General features: G+C 44.2%; 1 protein-coding gene across 1 annotated transcript; it reads left to right on the top strand.

Moving 5' to 3' along the window:
* Nucleotides 1-3,266: 3,266 nt before the first annotated feature.
* On the top strand, nucleotides 3,267-19,515 carry LOC117388523 (activin receptor type-2B-like). Its single transcript, XM_055230307.1, has 11 exons — nucleotides 3,267-3,348; nucleotides 10,183-10,390; nucleotides 10,934-11,040; nucleotides 11,299-11,438; nucleotides 12,925-13,065; nucleotides 13,633-13,776; nucleotides 14,982-15,127; nucleotides 15,533-15,647; nucleotides 15,884-16,022; nucleotides 18,886-19,016; nucleotides 19,225-19,515. The coding sequence occupies exons 1-11, from the start codon at nucleotides 3,285-3,287 to the stop codon at nucleotides 19,408-19,410; spliced, it is 1,521 nt and encodes a 506-aa protein (XP_055086282.1). The 5' UTR covers nucleotides 3,267-3,284; the 3' UTR covers nucleotides 19,411-19,515.
* The last annotated feature ends 1,092 nt before the right edge of the window (nucleotides 19,516-20,607 follow it).

Genomic DNA, 20,607 nt, shown 5'->3' with positions numbered 1-20,607 from the left:
TCCTTTGTATGTTTTCCCCTGTGTTTGAGAGTACAGATATATTGTATAAGCAGCTTTTGAGGTCAAAATAAGTCAATAATCAGGAAGTGTGCGTTACCATGCTAGTTGCTGTTAACATTCCTGTGATGGCAAAACTCTGCTCTGGTCTCTGAAAGTTGTGAGCAGTGCTTATGAATTAATTCTGTTTTTTCATATTTTAAGACACTAAAATCACGTACAGCACCTTTAACTTCTCTCTTTTCCCTACCTTCTCTTCCTTTTCTCTCTCTCCTCTCCCATTTCTGTCCCTCTCGTTTCTCCTTTCTCTCTGCCTCTATTTCTCCTTCTGTCCTCTCTTTACCCCTTCCCTCCTGTCCTTTTCCCTCCTTCTCCTCACTCACTCACTGTTCTCCTCCCTCTCTCCTTTTCACCCATGTGATCCCCTCTTCCTCTTTTGTCTCTTCTTCCTCTCTCACCCTATCCTCCACCCCATCTCCAACACTCTTCCTCTTTTCCATCTTCACCCCCACAACCTGACTCTCTCCCTCTTCTTTTGCTGTCTGTCTCTCCTCTCCCTCTTCTAAGAATAATTGTCTCCTCTAGGAATACTCACATGCCCCCAGAACATACAGACTGTAAACATTTTTGATTTATTTAAAAGGTTGTGGGTTCGACTCCTGACCTCTCTGAGTGGAGTGTGCTCCTTGAGTGTCTGTGGCAGAGTTGTTATCCTTGTGTCTCAGTGGGAGGTTGTGGGTTAGATTCTCAGTGGGGGCTCTGTTCTTTCATCAGTCTCAGCCCAAACACTTCAGAAATCAGGTCACTACCGCCTGATGCTGCACTCAAGCGTCAGAAGGCTGGTTTAGTCCTGCTTTAGTCCTGCTTTAGTCCTGCTTTAGTCCTGCTTTAGTCCTGCTTTAGTCCTGCTTTAGTCCTGAGTTAGTCCTGAGTTAGTCCTGGTTCAGTCCTGGTTCAGTCCTGACTTAGCCCTGGTTCAGTCCTGGTTTAGTCCTGCTTTAGTCCAGATTCAGTCCTGGTTCAGTCCTTAGTTAGTCCTAGTTTAGTCCCGGGTCAGTCCTGGTTCAATCCTGGTTTAGTCCTGATTTAGTCCTGGGTCAGTCCTGGTTTAGTCCTGCTTTAGTCCAGATTCAGTCCTGGTTCAGTTCTGATTTAGTCCTGGTTTAGTCCTGCTTTAGTCCAGATTCAGTCCTGGTTCAGTCCTTAGTTAGTCCTGGTTTAGTCCCGATTTAGTCCTGGTTAAGTCCCGGGTCTGTCCCGGGTCTGTCCTGGGTCAGTCCTGGTTCAATCCTGGTTTAGTCCTGATTTAGTCCTGGGTCAGTCCTGGTTTAGTCCTGGTTTAGTCCTGCTTTAGTCCAGATTCAGTCCTGGTTCAGTTCTGCTTTAGTCCGGGTTCAGTCCTTAGTTAGTCCTGGTTTAGTCCTTGTTCAGTCCTGATTTAGTCCTGGGTCAGTCCTGGTTTAGTCCTGCTTTAGTCCTGCTTTAGTCCAGATTCAGTCCTGCTTTAGTCCTGGTTTAGTCTCTGGTTTAGTCCTGGTTTAGTCTCTGCTTTAGTCCTGGTTTAGTCTCTGGTTTAGTCCTGGTTTAGTCTCTGATTTAGTCCTGGTTTAGTCCTGGTCTGTCTCGTGCCTCTGGTTCTCTGGAGCAGGAGCCATTTTGGACTCGGTTCTGTTCTTCTTCTTCTGTGGAGTTTAACGGCGGCTCACATCCAAGAACTTGTATTACCGCCATCTAGTGCCATTAACAAAAAACAAACAAAAAACTATCCTCACCTACAATCCAGTTTCCAGTAAAAAAAGAAAAGAAATACTTTCTTGCAGACCTGCTGCAGCACCAGTCCAACACATCTTTGTTGTGGATGAATATATTGAAACAGCCTCGCTCTAAGTCTCTCATGTAAGTACCTCCCACAGTCTTTAAAACATTCTGTGTCTCCATAACGGGACATGTATCAGTGTCCAGTGTGGTGTCGGCCTGTTCTGTGCAGAGTGAATAAAGATGTCTCCTCTCTCTGTCTTGGTCCCACTTTGGCCACCATACTTTAAATATATATTTTCACCAATGACGCTCTTCACCTCAGACTTTGCTAATAGAATTACAGAATCTCTTTCCAGTGCCCTCTTGGAGCTCCAGGCTCCAGCTCACGGCTGCGTCCACGCACACGGTGGCGCACGGCACGTTCCGGTTCATCCTGCCACAATAAAAGCCCCGGAATGGTACTTTACTATTCGATTTATTCTGACCTGGTTTAGTCCTGGTTTAGTCCTGGTTTAGACCTGGTTTAGACCAGGTTTAGTCCTGGTACAGTGCAGATTCTGTTTCGGTTTAGATCCAATTAAGTCCTTGTTTAGATATGGTTCAGTGCATAGGCGTGGTGATATTAGATAAATAGTTTTGAATAATAATTACCTTTAAAATCTATACATGTCAGATGCCCTCCCACCCCCCGATATCCCTCTGCGTCAGATGCCCTCCCACCCTCCCATATCCCTGCATGCCCAGGTGCGTTCTATCCTCATTTAAAAGTGTTTGCACCCTCATTTTAGGCAGGTAAAATAATTGTATTGTATTTACACCACTTTGAAACTTGGATGCACCCTCAGTCAATTTGGTTGGGACCTGGGCTTGTATCCTTTTTTGTCAGATGCCCTCCCATTCCTCTACATCCCTGCAGTGTTAGACTGAGAGGTCAAATGTCTAATGTCTGTTAATTAATTAATGTATGTTATGGATAAATCCAGCGGGAGAATGGAGCTTGTCACTAACAGAAATGATCAGTGAAACATTTGTGGGTTTGGCTTTTGAACATTTCTTACAACTAAGACAGAATTAGTATCACATTCTCCTCTGAGAAACTCTAACAAAGACATGTGCTTTTATTCTGGAAGCGGATGCGTGTGTGGTGCGTGAGTGGCACGTGTAACTTGACGCAGAGCTCTCGTGTCCCCAGCAGCCCCTCGCCACAGACACACGGAGAGAGCCACACACCGAGAGAGCGCGGAGCAGAGCGGATTAAGCTGGAGAACCGGAGCACACGGGCCGGACAGCGGGCTGCTTCCACTGCGCTACCCGCCCCGTGGAGCCTGCTCCTCGGCTGGATGTGAGGACGGACCCCGGGTCGCCATGGAGCTCTGGGGGTGAAGCAGCGCGAAAGAAACAAGGAATACACTGGGTTTGCGCTTGGATTACACGGGCAGAGCTGCACACAAAGCCCGGAGCGGAGAAGCACCGCGGAGCGTGCGTGTTCATGCAGACAGCGGGACACGGAGCGGAACACGAGCAGCAAAATGAGCCTCTATCCTCGGATCACCTGCTCCGCGCTGCTGCTGCTGCTGGGCGCTTTGTGCTCGGGTAAGAGGGCTTCAGGACGGTTTGTGGGTGCCTGTGGGTGCTGGGTGGGTGCTGATGGGTGCTGATGGGTGCCTGTGGGTACTGGGTGCATGTGGACTGTGCAGGGGGCGTGTGTGAGCCTCGCAGGCCGAGTAGAGCTCCAGAGCAGCGGGGTGAGCTGAGGATCCGCGGCCGTGTCCTCATTTCGCTTCTCAAACGGAGGACCGCTCTCTCCTCCATCCCTGATCCACGCGTGCGTCAGTGGGGATGTGTGCGCGTGCACGTGTGGGTTTATTGTCTGCGGGTGCGCGTGTTCGTGCAGCCAAGTCGTGCACGCGCTTTACTACAGCTCTGCAGAGAGGTGAATGGAGGAGGCACGTGCGCGTAGTGAGAGTGACGGAGGCGGAGATCAGACACACACCGCGGTCCCGGAGCACGGGGCCCAGAGCACGGGGCCCGGAGCACAGGGCCCGGACTGTCTACTGTTCACTGGCCGGGAGAGAGTCCTCCTCCCCGGGCTCTCTCCTCGGCTCTGTCCCGGAGCCCAGGGCCGGGCTGTCTGCTGTCCTCTGATTGAGAGAGAGTCCTCTTGCTCGGGCTCGCTCCTGCTGCACCTCTTGCGCACGTCCCTGAGGGCTTCTATACTTTATAACCTCATTATAACCAGCTGTATCATGACAGGGATGTGAGGAGATGACTTTGTTCAACACTTTTATGGAGCAGACTTTCACCAAATGCCCCAAGTCACTCATGAACTTTTCCACTGTCACATGGTGTAGGGGTCAGAGATCAGGTGTCACAGCGTGAATGGGAGCTGTTGGTCCAGGCTCACACTGAGGACAGGCCACTTACTGCTGCATAGCGAGACCTGTGGCAGCTGTGGTGCAGTGGTTGGACAGGTACCCACTCACCAGACGTTGAGAGTTAGATTCTCTGTTCCCTGTTGTTGTTGTCTCCTTTAAGTGTCTGTGTGTGTGTAGCTGTGTGTACCTGTGTGCACATGTGTGTAAATGTGTGTACACTGAACCATCTGAGTTTTTGAGCTTGTATCTGACCTTGTTTCAGTCCCTGTTGAGACTAGACTCAGGCAGGTCCTGGTTTTGTCCCAGTTCAGGTTAATTTACTTGGTTTAGTCCCGGTTTAGTCCTGGTCTCTGCTGTATTTCCTGTTGCTCAGTTCTGCACTTTCCTCAGATTCAGTCTGAACTGTTGAGTTTCACAAATCCCTGTGTGTCAGATGCCCTCCCTGTGTCTCCATAGGGTCTTATTCTGTGTAAAAGCTGCAAACCCTGTAGTTTAGATCTCTACAAACATGTTTTGAAATGCATGGGATTCTCGGATTAGTTTAATGTTCAGATTTCAGTTTCTCAGATGTGAATGCTCCTGGTTTAAAATGGGACTTGTTGACTGAATCTTTCTTTCAAAACTTAATGTAATTATTGCAATGAGAACAAAAAAAATGCATTCCTTCTGACACTCAGGGATAAAAGAGGGTGGGAGGGCATCTGACACAGAGATATAGGGTGGGAGGAGGGTGGGAGGAGAGTGGGAGGGCATCTGACTCTTGCATCAGAGGTTTCTCTGAATGCATTCTCTCTGTGGTCTAGACTGAGCCTCCCCTTACACCCACTGACCCCCATCAATCACCCCACATGCACTTCCTTACTTCTTTTCATGCATGGTATTTTAGTCCTGATTCAGTCTATGGTTTACTCCTGGTTTAGTCCTGGCTTAGTCCCAGTTTAGTGCTGGTTTAGTCCTGGTACATTCTCTGGTTTAGACCTGGTTTAGTCCTGTTTAGTCTTAGTTTAGTGCTGGTTCAGTCCTGGTTCAGTCCTGGTTCAGTCCTGGTTCAGTCCTGGTTCAGTCCTGGTTCAGTCCTGGTTCAGTGACAGATGGGTTGCTCTGTGTAAGAATGAGACGAAGGACTTTTCTGTGTGACCCAGAGGGGAGGGGCTGTGTGTGAGTGTGCAGGGGTGAGGGGAGGAGGGAGGGGGAGGTTTTTGGGGCAGATGTTGTCTGGTCTGATCCTGGTCTAGTCCAAATCTGGTCCTGGTCCCTCCCCGCTGTGTTTTCCTGCACTTTGTTCTATAGGACTATAGGAGTGATATGATATAAAATGAACAATGTCTCATATTGAGCATTGATCATTTTTGATTTGATGTCGAACTAAAAACAGAAAGACTTTGGATCAGTTTTAGGAGCTTTCTATCATGTTATAATGTTGTTCCCTCATCAGAAACCTGCTTGATTAGGTTTTATGTGTTATCCATGAATATTTTAGCATTTTAGCTATCTCTCCTGGTCCCTATTCAAACCCTCCTTACAGTGAGTTGTAAGATTCTGTACAAGGCTCTACCCACAAACCTACATCACCCATGCTTCCACACGACAATTCTTCATAAATATAAAAGGCTTGACACAAAACTGTACACAACAACTTCGCAAACCTGATATGATGTGCAGTAGTATCATTAGTGAGATGCACACTGATGTGTTGTGATGTCCATCTGAAAGGGGAGTGACTTAGAGCGAGGAGCTAAGGGAGGGACAACTAAGGGTGTCAAAAATGAAAGTGAAACTTTTTAAACATGTTGATACATTGTTTTGGGCGAATATAGCATTTTCAAAACAATAACAGTGACATGGTGATCTAAATATGTTACAGTTCATATCCCATAGAGGTAAAATACCCCCTTTAAGGATAAGGCACACTGTATTGTCCCACAGGGAAATGTGTCCTCTGCATTTGACCCATCCTTCAGTGTCTCTGGGTTAAACCTGTCAGGAGCAGTGGCACTCCAGATCTTGGGCTAGTCTTGGTTTGGACGACCTCGACTGGAGGATTTGACCCATTGTGCATGCTTTTGGTTGATGGAGGAAACCCACACAGACACAGAGAGAACATGCAAACTCCACACAGATACAGGGAGAACACACAAACTCCACACAGATACAGCGAGAACACACAAACTCCACACGGACACAGAGAGAACATACAATCTCGACACAAACACAGGGAGAACACGCAAACTCCACACAGAAAGGCCCGGGGTTTAAAAAGACCCAAGCTGATCACTGACCATTAGACAAGGCTTAATCTTGATTAAAATGTGATTAATTGCACAGTCCTAGTCTAAATGTTCATAATGTGCTAAATATTAAAAAAAAAATATGAGAAGTGGTTTTACCTGTCGAGGTCTAACATGATTCCATTTGATAAACTGTACTAGACAAGGGCTGTCAAAAGTATCAAAAATCAGATACTAGTCGACACTAAAACTAGTATCGAAACAAGATCCTCATTTGAGCAGGTAAAGTCCCACTGACAGGACAAAACCAAACCTTTCCTGAATATGTTTATAATGATGTGTCTCTGTGTATGTTACACAAGTATAAGACACACACTAGTGTACACACATGGACCACTATGAACCTGCTGCACACTGAGGGATTACACACATATAACACACATGGAATAGAGAAAAAATAGTACCATTTAGTGCGAAATTCACAGTCCAATGTTTAAAGAAAGAATATTTTTATTATCATCGTGGTATCAGAATCGGTATTGAGTATCGAGTCTATTCCTTAGTATTGAATTTGAGTTTGAAATTACTGGCCAAAAACGACAATATTTAATTTGACCCTTCTATAAATTATATCGGGATTGCACTGACTCAGTAGAACAGCATTTGCCTACAAACCCAAAGATTGGCAGTTTGATCCCCTAAATTTGCTAAAAACAATGTATTAATATGTTTTCAAAGTTTCACTTATGAAAGTGTTTTTGACACTTTGAGCCAAAGGTCACTCCCCGTCAGAGCACTTCCACATTACAATCAGCGTGCATCCCACTAATGAAACTACTGCACATCACATCAGGTTTGTCAAGTTGTTTATCATAGTTTTAAATATTTATGGTGAATTGTTGTGTGGACAAATCTTACAGCTAAACTGTGAGGAATGCTTGAATAGGTCTGAAAGAGATTGCTAAATGACTCAAACTCAAAAATTATTTCACTTAATACCCCCTCTTTAAAATTAACACAAACATTTTTACTTAAAAAAAAAAAAATACCAGAAGAAGAAAAATGTATCAGTGAACAAAATTCATTAACTAGGAACTTTCCTTCAGTGTTGTGGTACGAGCTCCTGCAGGTGGCACTAGGACAGCCCTAAAGTTTGTGGGTTTGACTCATTTACAGTTTCATTTGATCCTATTTTTTGTCATAATTTGGAATAATTTCTGATTTAGAACTACAGTGGAAATGATATAGTCCACTTTTAGTTTAGCCCTAGATTAGACATGAAATAGTCCTGTTAATAGACCTGGTTTAGTCATAAATTAGACCTGAAATAGTCTCGTTATAGACCTGGTTTAGACCTAGATTAGACCTGAAATAGTCCTGTTAATTGACCTGGTTTAGTCCTGGATTAGACCTGAAATAGTCTCGTTATAGACCTGGTTTAGACCTAGATTAGACCTGGAATAGTCCTGTTAATTGACCTGGTTTAGTCCTGGATTAGACCTGAAATAGTCTCATCATAGACCTGGTTTAGACCTAGATTAGACCTGAAATAGTCTCGTTATAGACCTGGTTTAGTCCTAGATTAGACCTGAAATAGTCCTGTTAATAGACCTGGTTTAGTCCTAGATTAGACCTGGGATAGTCCTGTTATAGACCTGGAATAGTCCCGTTATAGACCTGGTTTATTCCTGGATTAGACCTGTAATAGTCCCGTTATAGACCTGGTTTATTCCTGGATTAGACCTGGAATAGTCCCGTTATAGACCTGGTTTAGTCCTGGATTAGACCCGGAATACTTCTTTTATAGACCTTTTTTAGGCCTAGATTAGACCTGGCCGGACACATTGAGTTTCTCCCAATAAAAGTTTGTTTTCAGACATCTTATGTTCATACCAGACTCCAGCTGCAGCCCCTCCCCCTTCTGTTCACATGTGCAGATTTACATGTGTATGCATGACCTCTGAACTACGACCCCATCAGGCACAGGGGTCACATGCAAATGAGAGAGAGGGGGAGGGAAGATGGGTGAAGGGGGAGGAAGAAAGGTGGGAGGGAGAGAAAAGGACAGACAGTGAAACAGAGGGTGGAGAGGACAGAGAGGCTGAGAAAAAAGAGAGAGATGAAAGAGAGGGAAAGAGAGAGGGAGAGAGGGTGGCAAAAAAGGAGGAAGGGGGTAAAGGGAGAGAGATGGGGGAGAGAGAGAAATGGAGAGCAGAGTAGCAGGTGAAAGGGGGAAGAGAGAGAGGGGAGTAAGGAGGGAGAGTGCTTTGTTTAAAAGTAGACGCAGAGGTCAGAGGTCATCAAGCTCTTTGCACACGTTCCTCTGATGATCCTGAGAATCAGATGTTTCTATTTTCATCCAAATCACAAAAGTGTCGCCAGGGGGATTTGATTGTTATTTATATTTTAATATCAGCATTCAGTCACAGTCACTTTAAATGCGTCCAGCAGCGTTACATCTGAGAGAGACTGAAATCTGAATCTCATGCATTTCAGAACATGTTTACAGACGTGTAAGCTACAGGGTTAGCAGCTTTTACACTGAATAAGACCCCATGGAGACACAGGGAGGGCATCTGACACACAGGGAGGGCATCTGGCACACAGGGAGGGCATCTGGCACACAGGGAGGGCATCTGACACGCAGGGAGGGCATCTGACACGCAGGGAGGGCATCTGACACGCAGGGAGGGCATCTGACACACAGCACTTAAGTAGGACTAAAACAGGGACTAAACCAGGACTGAACCAGTTGCCAAAGCCTGATCTCATCAGATCTGAGAAGCTCAGCAGGGCTGGGCAGAGTTAGTACTTGGATGGGAGACTGTAGGGAACACCAGGTGCCACAGTGGGGCAGCAGTGGCTCTAGTACATACTGTTGTTGTGTCCTCAGGCAAGACCCTTCACTCACTGGTGTGTGTGAGTGCTGGTGGTCAGAGGGGCTGATAGTGCAGATTGGCAGCCTCACTTCTGTCAGTTTGTCCCAGGGCACAGTATTGGTGTCTATTTCCTCACCTCACCTCTTAGCCCCTAACCTCCTAGCTCCTTGTCTCTTATCTCCTCACTTCATCTCCCAATTTCTTGTCTCAGACCTCTTCTTTTCATTTCCTATCTCCTCACTTCATCTCCTACCTCCTCACCGTGCCTTCTACCTCCTCACTTCACCTCCTACCTCCTTGCCTCCTACCTCATCTTCTACCTCCTCTTTTCATTTCCTACCTCCTCATCTCCTACTTCCTCACTTCATCTCCTACTTCCTCACTTCATCTCCTACTTCCTCACTTCATCTCCTATCTCCCCACTTCGCCTCCTACCTCCTCACTTCGCCTCCTAGCCCCTCACCTTACCTCCTAGCCCCTAACCTCGTCTCCTAACCCCTTGTTAATATTCATGAGGTCATTCGTATGCAGGAGGCGGGCCTTGTTTCCGTGGAGACGCTCAGACCTAACGAACCCCGGTCTGAATCTGACATTTACAGATTCTCAATTAAAAAGTCCAGAGAGACTTTCACAAAGTTCACTACGGAAACAGAGAGGGAAAGGAAGAGAGGAGAGAGGGAGAAGAGGAAGAAGAGAAGAGAAAGAGAGGGGGGGAGCAAGAGAAATGAGAGACGAGGAAGAACAGAGGAGAGAGTGAAAGGAAGAGAAGGACAAAGGGAGAGGAGGAGGGAAAACAGAGACTGAAAATGAGATCTTATTATGCATTAACCTGGTGATCATCCTCCTCTGCTCCTTTGACTCTCTCCTCTGACCCTCTCCTCTGCTCCTCTGACCCTCTCCTCTGCTCCTCTGACCCTCTCCTCTGCTCTTCTGTGTTCTGTTCAGGTCTGAGTCTTGTTCAGGGTGAGACTCGGGAATGTGTGTACTACAACGTGAACTTTGAGCTGGAGAAGACCAACCAGAGCGGGGTTGAGCGATGTGAGGACGAGGTGGACAAGCGCTCTCACTGCTACGCCTCCTGGAGGAACAACACGGGAACTATCGAACTCGTGAAAAAAGGCTGCTGGCTCGACGACTTCAACTGCTACGACAGGTGAGGAGACAGGAGCCGAAAGGAGCAGACAGGAGGAGAGCCAGAGCAGATTAACATAAGAGTAGCCCTTGTGCCATATAGGCCATGTTAGACGTTACTAGAATGTAGTGTTGTCGATACCAAGGAATAGATAGTCGATACCAATTCCGATACCACAATGATAATGAAAAACCCTCTTTCTTTAGACAATATACTGTGATTTTCCAAATTAAATGGTAGTACTTTGTGTTCTATTCCCATGTGCGTTGTATGTGTGTAATCCTCAGTGTGCAGTAGGTTCATAGTGGTCCATGGGTGTATACTAGTCTATGTGTCTTATACTTGTGAAACATACAGCTCAACATCATTATAAACTTAATCAAGAAAGGTTAATTTCTGTCCTGTGAATCGGACTTTTCTAGTACCGATACCTGCAAACAATGAGTATCTAGTTTCGATGCCAGTTTTAGTATCAATTTGTATTTGAATTTTGATACTTTGACAACCCCAATAGAATGACAAACTTTTTTTTTAAATTGTAGTAATTTGTTTGTTCTGTTACAGACAGGAGTGTGTGGCCACTGAAGGCTCTCCTCAGGTTTTCTTCTGCTGCTGTGAAGGAAACTTCTGCAACGAGAAGTTCACCCACCTCCCCGACCCCACCAGCCCCCGTGAGTCCAGGTTTAGACCCGGTTTAATCTCTGGTTTAGTACCTGGTTTAGTCCCTGGTTCAGTCCTCGGTTTAGTCCTAATTGAGTCCTGTTTATTCCGGGTTTAGTTTGACTTTAGTTTGGGTTCAGTCCTACTTTATTATTGGTTTAGTTCTGGTTAAGTTCCGGTTTACTCCTAATTTAGCCCTGGTTCAGTCCACGTTCAGTCCTGGTTGTAGTACTAACTGTCGTACTTTGTGCATTTGTTTATGATCAAAGCCCCCCCTCCTTCGTTGGGACTCTTAAACGTGCTGGTTTACTGTCTGCTGCCCGGGCTGCTCCTCTGCCTGACTCTACTCACCGCTGTGTGGATGTACCGCCACCGCAAGCCCCCCTACGGACATGTTGACATTATGGAGGTACCAAAACACACTAAGGGCACGCACACAGACCCCCACCCCCTCACACGTAGCACCAATATTGGCAAAAATTTAATTGTAAGTAGAGACAATATATGAAGGTAACACGATAGGCTGCTGGGTCACTACTGGTTTGCATGGCTGTAGTGGAGCAACAGATAAAAAACAAAGCAAACTACAAATCCTTTGGTCCTTTGTTTTTTTCAGTGTGGACAACATGATGCGGTTATTGAGCACTTTTATGTTAATTTTTGATGATGATAATGATTTGCACCAAAGTCTTCTCAAGAGATTTTGAAAGGAACAAAGGAAAATGGTAGCATACTAGCATATCTAAAGTTCTCTTAGCATCCCCAATATATGGCAGTAAATCTCTCACCAAAACAGGCATGTTTTTGTCAGATTTGGATAGTGTCACATCTCAACAAAAACATGCCTGGATCTGGCACATTCTCAGCCTTCCACACACTGTGACCAAGGTTATGAAAGCAGTGCCCTTGTGTGGCCATTCAGTGTCACTACACCACAATCATTTTCTTTGTTAACAAATATGACATTAAAATGCATTAAAGGAGCTATACCTGATTTTTACTGTTGAACGCAAAAAACAAAAGTAGTTAATTTTAAACAGTTTTCAGTGGTGCAAAGTTATTCCTCACTGACCTTATGCATTCAGAACATCCTATTTATTAACCGCAATGAATTTATAAGCACTTTTCACAATTTTCAGAGAGCAGAGTGGACTTTTGCTGTCACGGTAAAGCTACCAACAACTAGCATGCTAACAACATACTTCCTATTTCTCAGACAATAAAGTGCTTTATAATTAGATGCAGACAGTACACGATGCACTTATTAACCTCGAGAAATGCTTATACAATATATCTGGATTGGTTCCCTCAGTTTCACCCATCGCAACACACAACATCAGCAAATCAGCAGCACAATCATTGGACAGCAACAGGAGTCACTCACCACCATCTACATTAAGATAGGAAAAGGCACACAGATCTCCTCGAACACCTCACACACTACACCCACACTACAGCCACTTACCATGGGGGCGTAGGTTCATGTCTCTCCCTCTTGGGATTAAGAGGGCCATATCCAGCTTCAGCCGGCTAAATGGCTGTTGTGACTGGAGCTCTGCTCTGAGGTAGTGCTTGATGTCTCTGGATGTTTTATTGTTATATTTATTATTGATGAGTTGATGAATGTGCCTTGTATCCCTACTTGCGCTGGCGCTCTGTCTGCAATTAAAGTTCCTAATGAATAAATAAGTTATTTTGATTTGATTTTGCACTGGGGCAAGACAGATTTTGCTCAAATACATGGAAAAACTAGGCTACAGTGTTTATTCATTTGTGTGCATTTTAAGTATAAATATTAAATATAAGTATATAAGTATAATATTAAATATTAAGTATAAGTATTAAATATAAAATATAACTTAAATATAATGTAAAATCTCCCCTGCCCCTCCCAGGACCCTGCTCCTCCCCCGTCTCCTCTGCTCGGCCTCAAACCACTGCAGTTACTGGAGGTAAAAGCCAGGGGGCGCTTTGGCTGCGTGTGGAGAGCTCAGATGATCAACGAGTATGTGGCCGTCAAGATCTTCCCCATCCAGGTCAGTGCTCAGGGCCTGGATTAGACCTGGTTTAGACCTGGTTTAGTCCGGGTTTAGACCTGGATTAGACCTGATTTAGACCTGGTTTACACCTGGTTTAGTCCGGGTTTAGTCCAGGTTTAGACCTGGATTAGACTTTGTTTAGACTTCGTTTAGGCCTAACTTAGACCTGGTTTGTTCCTGGTTTTAGTCCTGGTTTGACCTGGTTTAGATCTGCTCCAGTTCTGCACTAGCCCTGCTCTAGTTCTCCTTTAGACCTGGTTTAGTCTTTAGTTAGGTCTGATTTAGATCTGGTTTAGTCAGGGTTTAGTTCTGGTTTAGACCTGGTTTAGTCCTGATCTAGTCCTGCTGTAGTCTTTGTTTACTCCTGATTTAGACCTGGTTTAATCAAGGTTTATTTCTGGTTTAGTTTGGATTTTAAACCATCTTTAGTCCCAGTGTATAGTCTCTGTTGAAGTCTTGATCTAAACCTGATCTTAACCCTGGTCTCTGACTTTGGTCTCTCTCTCTGGTCTAAACCTGGTCTAACCCTGGTCTTTTCTTTGTTTTTTCTTTGATCGTCTCCAGAACAAGGCCTCATGGGAGAACGAGCACCAGATCTTCTCGACTCCGGGTCTTAGACATGAGAACATTCTAAGGTTCGTGGGAGCTGAGAGACGAGGGGGCCCTCTAGAGGCTGAACTCTGGCTCATCACAGAGTTTCACCAGCGGGTATGTGTTTATTTCCTCATAAACCAGGCCCTCCTACTCTCTATTCCAATGAGGAGGCAGACCATACTGTGCATCAGATGAACATCGCATTTTAGGACAGTCCAAACACAGAGATCAAGCCAATCAAATGCTTATCAGTGCTGAAGGTGAGTCAGAGAAATTACAGTAGGGGCATAATGACCCATGATAAGGCTCCCAGCTTCCTCTTGTTTTCCAAGATTGTTCAGTGAGCCACGTCCCTTCTCCTCACCCCGAGGCAGTGTGTGGGCACCGTGGCTGGTTCACTCCTTGGCACCCTGTGTTCAGGTGTGCTGGTCACACGCCCTCCATGGTGCCATGCCCTCCACAGAACACACAGAACAACATATGTGGAACCCAAACTGCTCCAACCTCATGTATCAGAAACATGCTGCTTCTAGGCTCAGAGCAGAGCAAAATACACAGGTCCCAAGCCTATGACTCATTTTGGATCCCATGGATTTCCATGAGGGAATCGGTGGCTATAAACTATAGCTCTGGATCTACACAGTGAACAATTTTGGCACCAGGTTTTTTTTGAAGTCCAAAATATAAAGCAGAATTTTGGGATGTCTTGGAGCGAGACTGAAGTGTCCAGGCACACAGCCTTTAATATGTTATGATCCGTGCCCCCAACCATTGAATAAGGTGCACCTCGACATGCCCAACAGCCCAAAGCCTGTAAAGGCTTTAGGGGCATGACCATGTGCACCCAGAGCGCACCCAGAGTGGGTCTGTGTATACATCTGGTTATGCACAGACAGAAGCACTCTGGATGTGCGCTGTGGTCTTCAGGTGCATTGGCACATCTAAAAGGCCCAGAGCTTATTACAGTAGGCCTTTGCCTACAAGTCGGAGTACCACACAGTCTCTCCTGTCATTAGACATAAGCAAAATGATAAGTGCCTGTCTCTTCACACTGCTACAGATTATCTTTATTTTATATTATACACTATATATATATAAAAGCGACTTGCTGCTATTCAGTGCATTGTATATGATGTCCTCTCCTGTCTCACCTGTCCTCTCCTGTCTCTCTTGTCTCACCTGTTCTTTCCTGTCTCCTATCTCACCTGTCCTCACCTATCCTCTCCTGTCTCACCTGCCCTCTCCTGTCTTACCTGTCCTCACCTGTCCCACCTGCCCTTACCTGTCTCACCTGTCTCACCTGTCTGTCCTCTCCACAGGGCTCTCTGTGTGACTTCTTAAAGGGGAATGTGGTGAGCTGGTCTGAGCTCTGTCTCATCGCTGAGTCCATGTCCTGTGGCCTCGCCTTCCTCCATGAAGACCTGCCCCGGACCAAGGATGGGCCCAAGCCTGCCATCGCTCACAGGTCATTCAGGGGAGACTTAGACCAGTTATAGAGTTTTTGTAGACCTGGTTTAGTCCTGGTATAGTTCTGGTTTAGTTCTATGTAATTCATGGTTTAAACAAATTTAAAGTCCTCAAAATGCTGCATATAACAGGAAGCTGAAACCCATGCATACTGCCATTGTGTCTTTAGGCATTACCTTGGTGATGGTCAGAGACAGTTGATATAGATTGGTAGCCACAACTCTGTAAGTCTATCCCAGAGCAACTGTGGTACAAAGTTATCCCACCAACAGATGGTAACAGAGCAAGGAAGGAATCATGGAAGTCTTATAATCAACTATTGTATTGTTTTTTAACTTTAGTTCTAGTCAAGTCTTGTCATGCTGAGTCGTCTGTGCTTAATGTGTGTGTTTTGTCTTTTCAGGGACTTTAAGAGTAAGAATGTGATGCTGCGTTCAGACCTCACTGCCGTGATCGGAGATTTTGGTCTTGCGGTTCTGTTTGAGCCGGGGATCCCTCCTGGAGAAACGCACGGACAGGTGAGCTGCCCTTGAATGCAACATTTAACATTTTATGCAACAATACCACCACACTCCATCACAGAGGGTTTAGTCCTGGTTTAGTCCTAGTTTAGTTCTAGGTTAGTTCTGGTTTAGTCCTGGTTTAGTCCTGGTCCCGTCCTGCTTTAGCCCTGGTTCAGTTCTGCTTTAGCCCTGCTTTAGCCCTGCTTTAGTCCCACTGTAGTACTGATGTAACCCTTCTACTGTATGCTCAGGTGGGAACGCGGCGGTACATGGCTCCAGAGGTATTGGAGGGGGCCATAAACTTCCAGAGAGACTCGTTCCTCAGGATCGACATGTACGCGCTAGGCCTGGTATTGTGGGAGCTTGTGTCCCGCTGCAAGGCTGCCGATGGTAGGACTACAAACATGTCTGCCCATGTACAAGACTACAAACATGTCCGACCACACACATGACTACAAACATGTCCGACCACACACATGACTACAAGCGTCTCTTAACATAAGGATTACAAACATGCCTGCTAAGATAAGGACTACAAACATTTATGCTAACAAAGACTATAAACATGTCTGCCCACGCACAGGACTACAAACATGCCTGCTAACATAACAAACACAAACATGCCTGCTAACATAAGGACTACAAACATGTCTGACTATGTACAGGACTACAAACATGTCTGCTATCATAAGGACTACAAACATGTCTGATCATGTACAGGACTACAAACATGTTCACCCATGTACAGGACTACAAACGTATCTGCCCACTTACAGGACTACAGACATGTCTGACCACACACAGCACTACAAACATGTACAACCACGCACAGGATTACAAACATGTCTGCTCACATACAGGACTACAAACATTGCTGACCACACACAGCACTACAAACATATCTGCTAACCTAAGGACTACAAACATGTCTGCTCACGTACAAGACTTCAAACATGTCTGCTCACGTACAAGACTTCAAACATGTCTGCTAACATAAGGACTACAAACATGTCTGCTAACATAAGGACTACAAACATGTCTACTCACATAAGGACTACAAACATGTCTGCTAACATAAGAACTACAAACATGTCTGCTAACATAAGGACTACAAACATATCCACCCATGTACAGGACTACAAATATGTCTGCCCACACACAGCATCACAAACATGTCCGACCACACACAGCACTACAAACATGTCCGGCCACACACAGCACTACAAACATGCCTGACCACACACAGGACTTTGTAAAAGCCAAATTTTAACACCTTATTACGCCAATTTACAATAGGACATGGAACTAAATAGAAGCAAAGCCAGGTCTAATATTCCATGACTTAAACCAGGGGTCACCAACCCTGTGCCCGCGGGCGCCAAGCCCCACATGAGTCGCCCGCAGACGGGTTCTAAAAATAACACAACTCACTAATGAGCTGCATCTAAAATTTAATTTTATTCTGTTGCTATTTTTTCACCCTTGCGTTTATATAGATTTAAAAATGACAATATCTTAAACATATGTTCATTATACGTGAAGTTTAGATAAGTTAAAGGTGAACTTTGACCTACTCACTTCAAAGGTCAGTATTGTGCGCGTGACAAAACCAGTGCTCCGCTCGCGAGTGCTGTGAGGATGCGCTGAATGCAGTTTCTTACTCCAAAACATGGTAGAAAGTAAAGAGATCACTTTCACAACGATTTAAGACTGTAAAAGAAACCTGCGCGTATCTCATCTGTGGAGCGACTGTGGTGATGGCAAAGCGGCACAATGTGGAGGGACACTTCACTACATCTCACAAAACTCCACTCTAACTACCCACGGGCACTATGGGCAGAACAAGCCCAGAGCTAAACGCAGCTTTGGGTAAACAACAGGCTTTTTTCACGACACCGGTGAAAAAGTCACTCAACGCAACCGAGATTTATTTAAAAATATGTAAGCTTATTTTTCTTTAACATTACATAATTGATAACTTTATGAAACATGGTGCAATGTATAATATTTATGTTTTGTTAAAAAGGTTTGTCAATGGATAGTGAAAATGGGACACTTTTCCTATGAGATGTAGTGATATAAGTGTCATCTGGAAATTTATCAATTACTAAGATTAGTAAAGTTAAAGTGCTGAATACTGATATCTGTTTCCCTCCTTGCTCATTGTTGATAATTATTTTTGAGAAATCATTAATGTGATCAGTGTCTTGCAATGTGATCAGTGTGTTCACATAGATGATTATCATTTATCATTATTAATAATGTATAACTAAAGGCAAACTGAGAAAATGTGTTATTTCAGAAGAGCGTCTCAAACTGGTAGCCCTTCGTATGACTCAGTGCCCATAAAGTAGCTCTCAGGTTAAAAAAGGTTGGTGACCCCTGACTTAAACCAACACCACATAGCCCAGTTTTATGTAAATTGGAACAGAGAGCCCTTCTGCCAGCAAAAGACAGGCTCTTTGGTAAGTTTGAATTCAGACTTTCATTACATCAGATTTCCACTCACATGGCATGTTTATGTTAGAAAATGCTTAGTATGTTTTAGCAGTTGGCATTATTCATTAGAGGGAAATATATACATATGTATAATCCAATGGAGGCTGTAGATTTGTCCATAATAAACAGTCAATTTGTAATATGTACACGCGATTCATGACAGTGGTAATGAGCATGTGCGTTACAGACTGTATGTAGTAGTCAACAACGTTTACTGTATACTCCCGGTTACAAGCAGTACATACAGCCTCAATGACAGCGTCGTTATGACAACAGTGTCTACAGAGGCTGATGCTAGGTGGCCACTATCTTATCGGATAGTGTTGATACTTCTCTAAAATCTTTTGGCTTTACTTGTAAAGCAGGTAAACAAACAAATTGCTAATTATTCTTCTCTAAAACATTTTTAAACACCAAGTCCTTGTCATCTTTGGCCTCACTCACAGTCCAGATAACATTTGATAGCAACATCAACTCTGGCAATTTTACCATTTATAGCGCAATCTGCAGGCATTCTCCATTTGTGTTGTCTTTTCTGCCGACCATGAGGCTACTGCAGTTGGAGGTAATGTCATCGTGACCACACGTTTTCAGCGCTACACATCAATATTGTTATAGCCAAGTTACATAAATACAAACTGTTCAGCAACAGATGTCATCAATATAAAACATGACTGACAAGACATGGCCGACCCCAGGAGGATGGGAGGGCATCTGACACTGCCTGGTCTAACTATGGTCTGGTTCTGTTTAGGTCCTGTGGATGAGTACCAGCTCCCCTTTGAGGAGGAGGTGGGGCAGCACCCGTCTCTGGAGGATCTTCAGGAGATTGTGGTCCACAAGAAATTGAGACCAACCTTCAAAGAGCAGTGGCTCAAACACACGGTTAGTCCTGGTTTAGTCCTGGTTTAGTCTTGGTTTAGTCTCTGGTTTAGTCCTGGTTTAGTCCTGGTTTAGTCCTGGTTTAGTCCTGGTTTACTCCTGGTTTAGTCCTGGCTTAGTCCTGGTTTAGTCCTGGTTTAGTCCTGGCTTAGTCCTGGTTTAGTCCTGGTTTAGTCCTGGTTTAGTCTCGTTCTAACACTTGTCTCTTTAGGGCCTGGCTCAGCTGTGTGAGACAGTGGAGGAGTGCTGGGACCATGACGCTGAAGCTCGTCTTTCTGCCGGATGCGTCGAGGAGCGAATCTGCCAGATCCGCATCACTTCCTGCTCAGACCACGCCCCCCTGCTTGTCTCCACGGTGACCAACAACGACCTCCCGCCCAAAGAGTCCAGTATATGAACCCAAACGAGATTATGACGCGATTTTTAAACACATTTCCAATTTTATTTTTGAAGAAAACTCATCAGCTACAATGACGACATGTTTCTCAGAGGATTTTTACATTTTAAACAACATTTTAGAAACATTTCAGCCAAAATGCACACTAATATTTGACCAGATTTAATGTTGTTTTCATCAAATCAAAACTGTCCAACTAGTTACTACTGCTACTAATGCGTCCAGCCCAATTTTGCACCATGAGGAAATTGTATATATTTTTTTAAATCTTAGAAATTCTTTTATTTATTTCAAATTACAAATGTAGTTAGCAAAAATGTTGCTAATGTTAATGTTCGTTTTTAATACTAGATGCTTTTGCTGCATTCAAGCCTCAATGGATTTTGTAAATAGATTTTAATACAACTAGATAATATGATTGCAATTAATTGAATATTTTAAACCAGATGCCCTTCCCTTATTAAAACCATCTTGTATCAGAACTTTGGCCTAGCAAATATTGTGAGCCGTAATACAGTATATAAAATCTAGAATCTAGAATTAATGTTGTTTTGATCAAAGTCATTTTAATGGTAGAATTCATCATTTTAAAAAGTAGTTAATTGATACTTTGCAGTGGAATCACACTGGGGGTGTTCTACATATATGTCTATGGCAGAATGGTCCGCAGTTACCATGGTGACACAATGCACACATTAGCAAACACTGCCAAAAAGGTTTTAGATAGTCAGAAACTCAAGAAAAATACAAAAAATACAAAATGGATTTAAACAACACATTTTCAACAAAAAGGTGAGAGTGACCTGGTAAATACTAGCTAGCTTGTGACTGTAAGGTTATTTGAGACCGACACAAATTTGTTTGTGTTTAACAGCACAAATCAGCTCACATGTTGTAGTTCCAACTTGGTTATTGATGGTCAGATTGGGTTTAAAATAAAGACCCAGATTAAAGTCTAATTTGAGTAAAAGAGCTTCAGACAGAGCAGTGCCTACAGTTAGCATCACACTCCCAGGGAATGTTGATGACATCAGTTGCAAAGTATCAATAGAGAATTTTTAATTAATTAAAGCTAAATATTTATATCAAAGTTGACAGATTTGGGGGTAGTGTGCATTTTGGCTGAGATCATATTCACTGGTGCATTCAAATGGCGTCAAAGCTGCTATTTTAACCCTGAAAGACTCTTATTTTTTA

This window comes from Periophthalmus magnuspinnatus, chromosome 20 (assembly GCF_009829125.3).
Source record: "Periophthalmus magnuspinnatus isolate fPerMag1 chromosome 20, fPerMag1.2.pri, whole genome shotgun sequence".
Classification (NCBI taxonomy): Eukaryota; Metazoa; Chordata; class Actinopteri; order Gobiiformes; family Gobiidae; genus Periophthalmus; species Periophthalmus magnuspinnatus.
The sequence above is the reverse complement of the archived record's forward strand: the minus strand, read 5'-3'. Positions and strand labels throughout refer to the sequence as shown.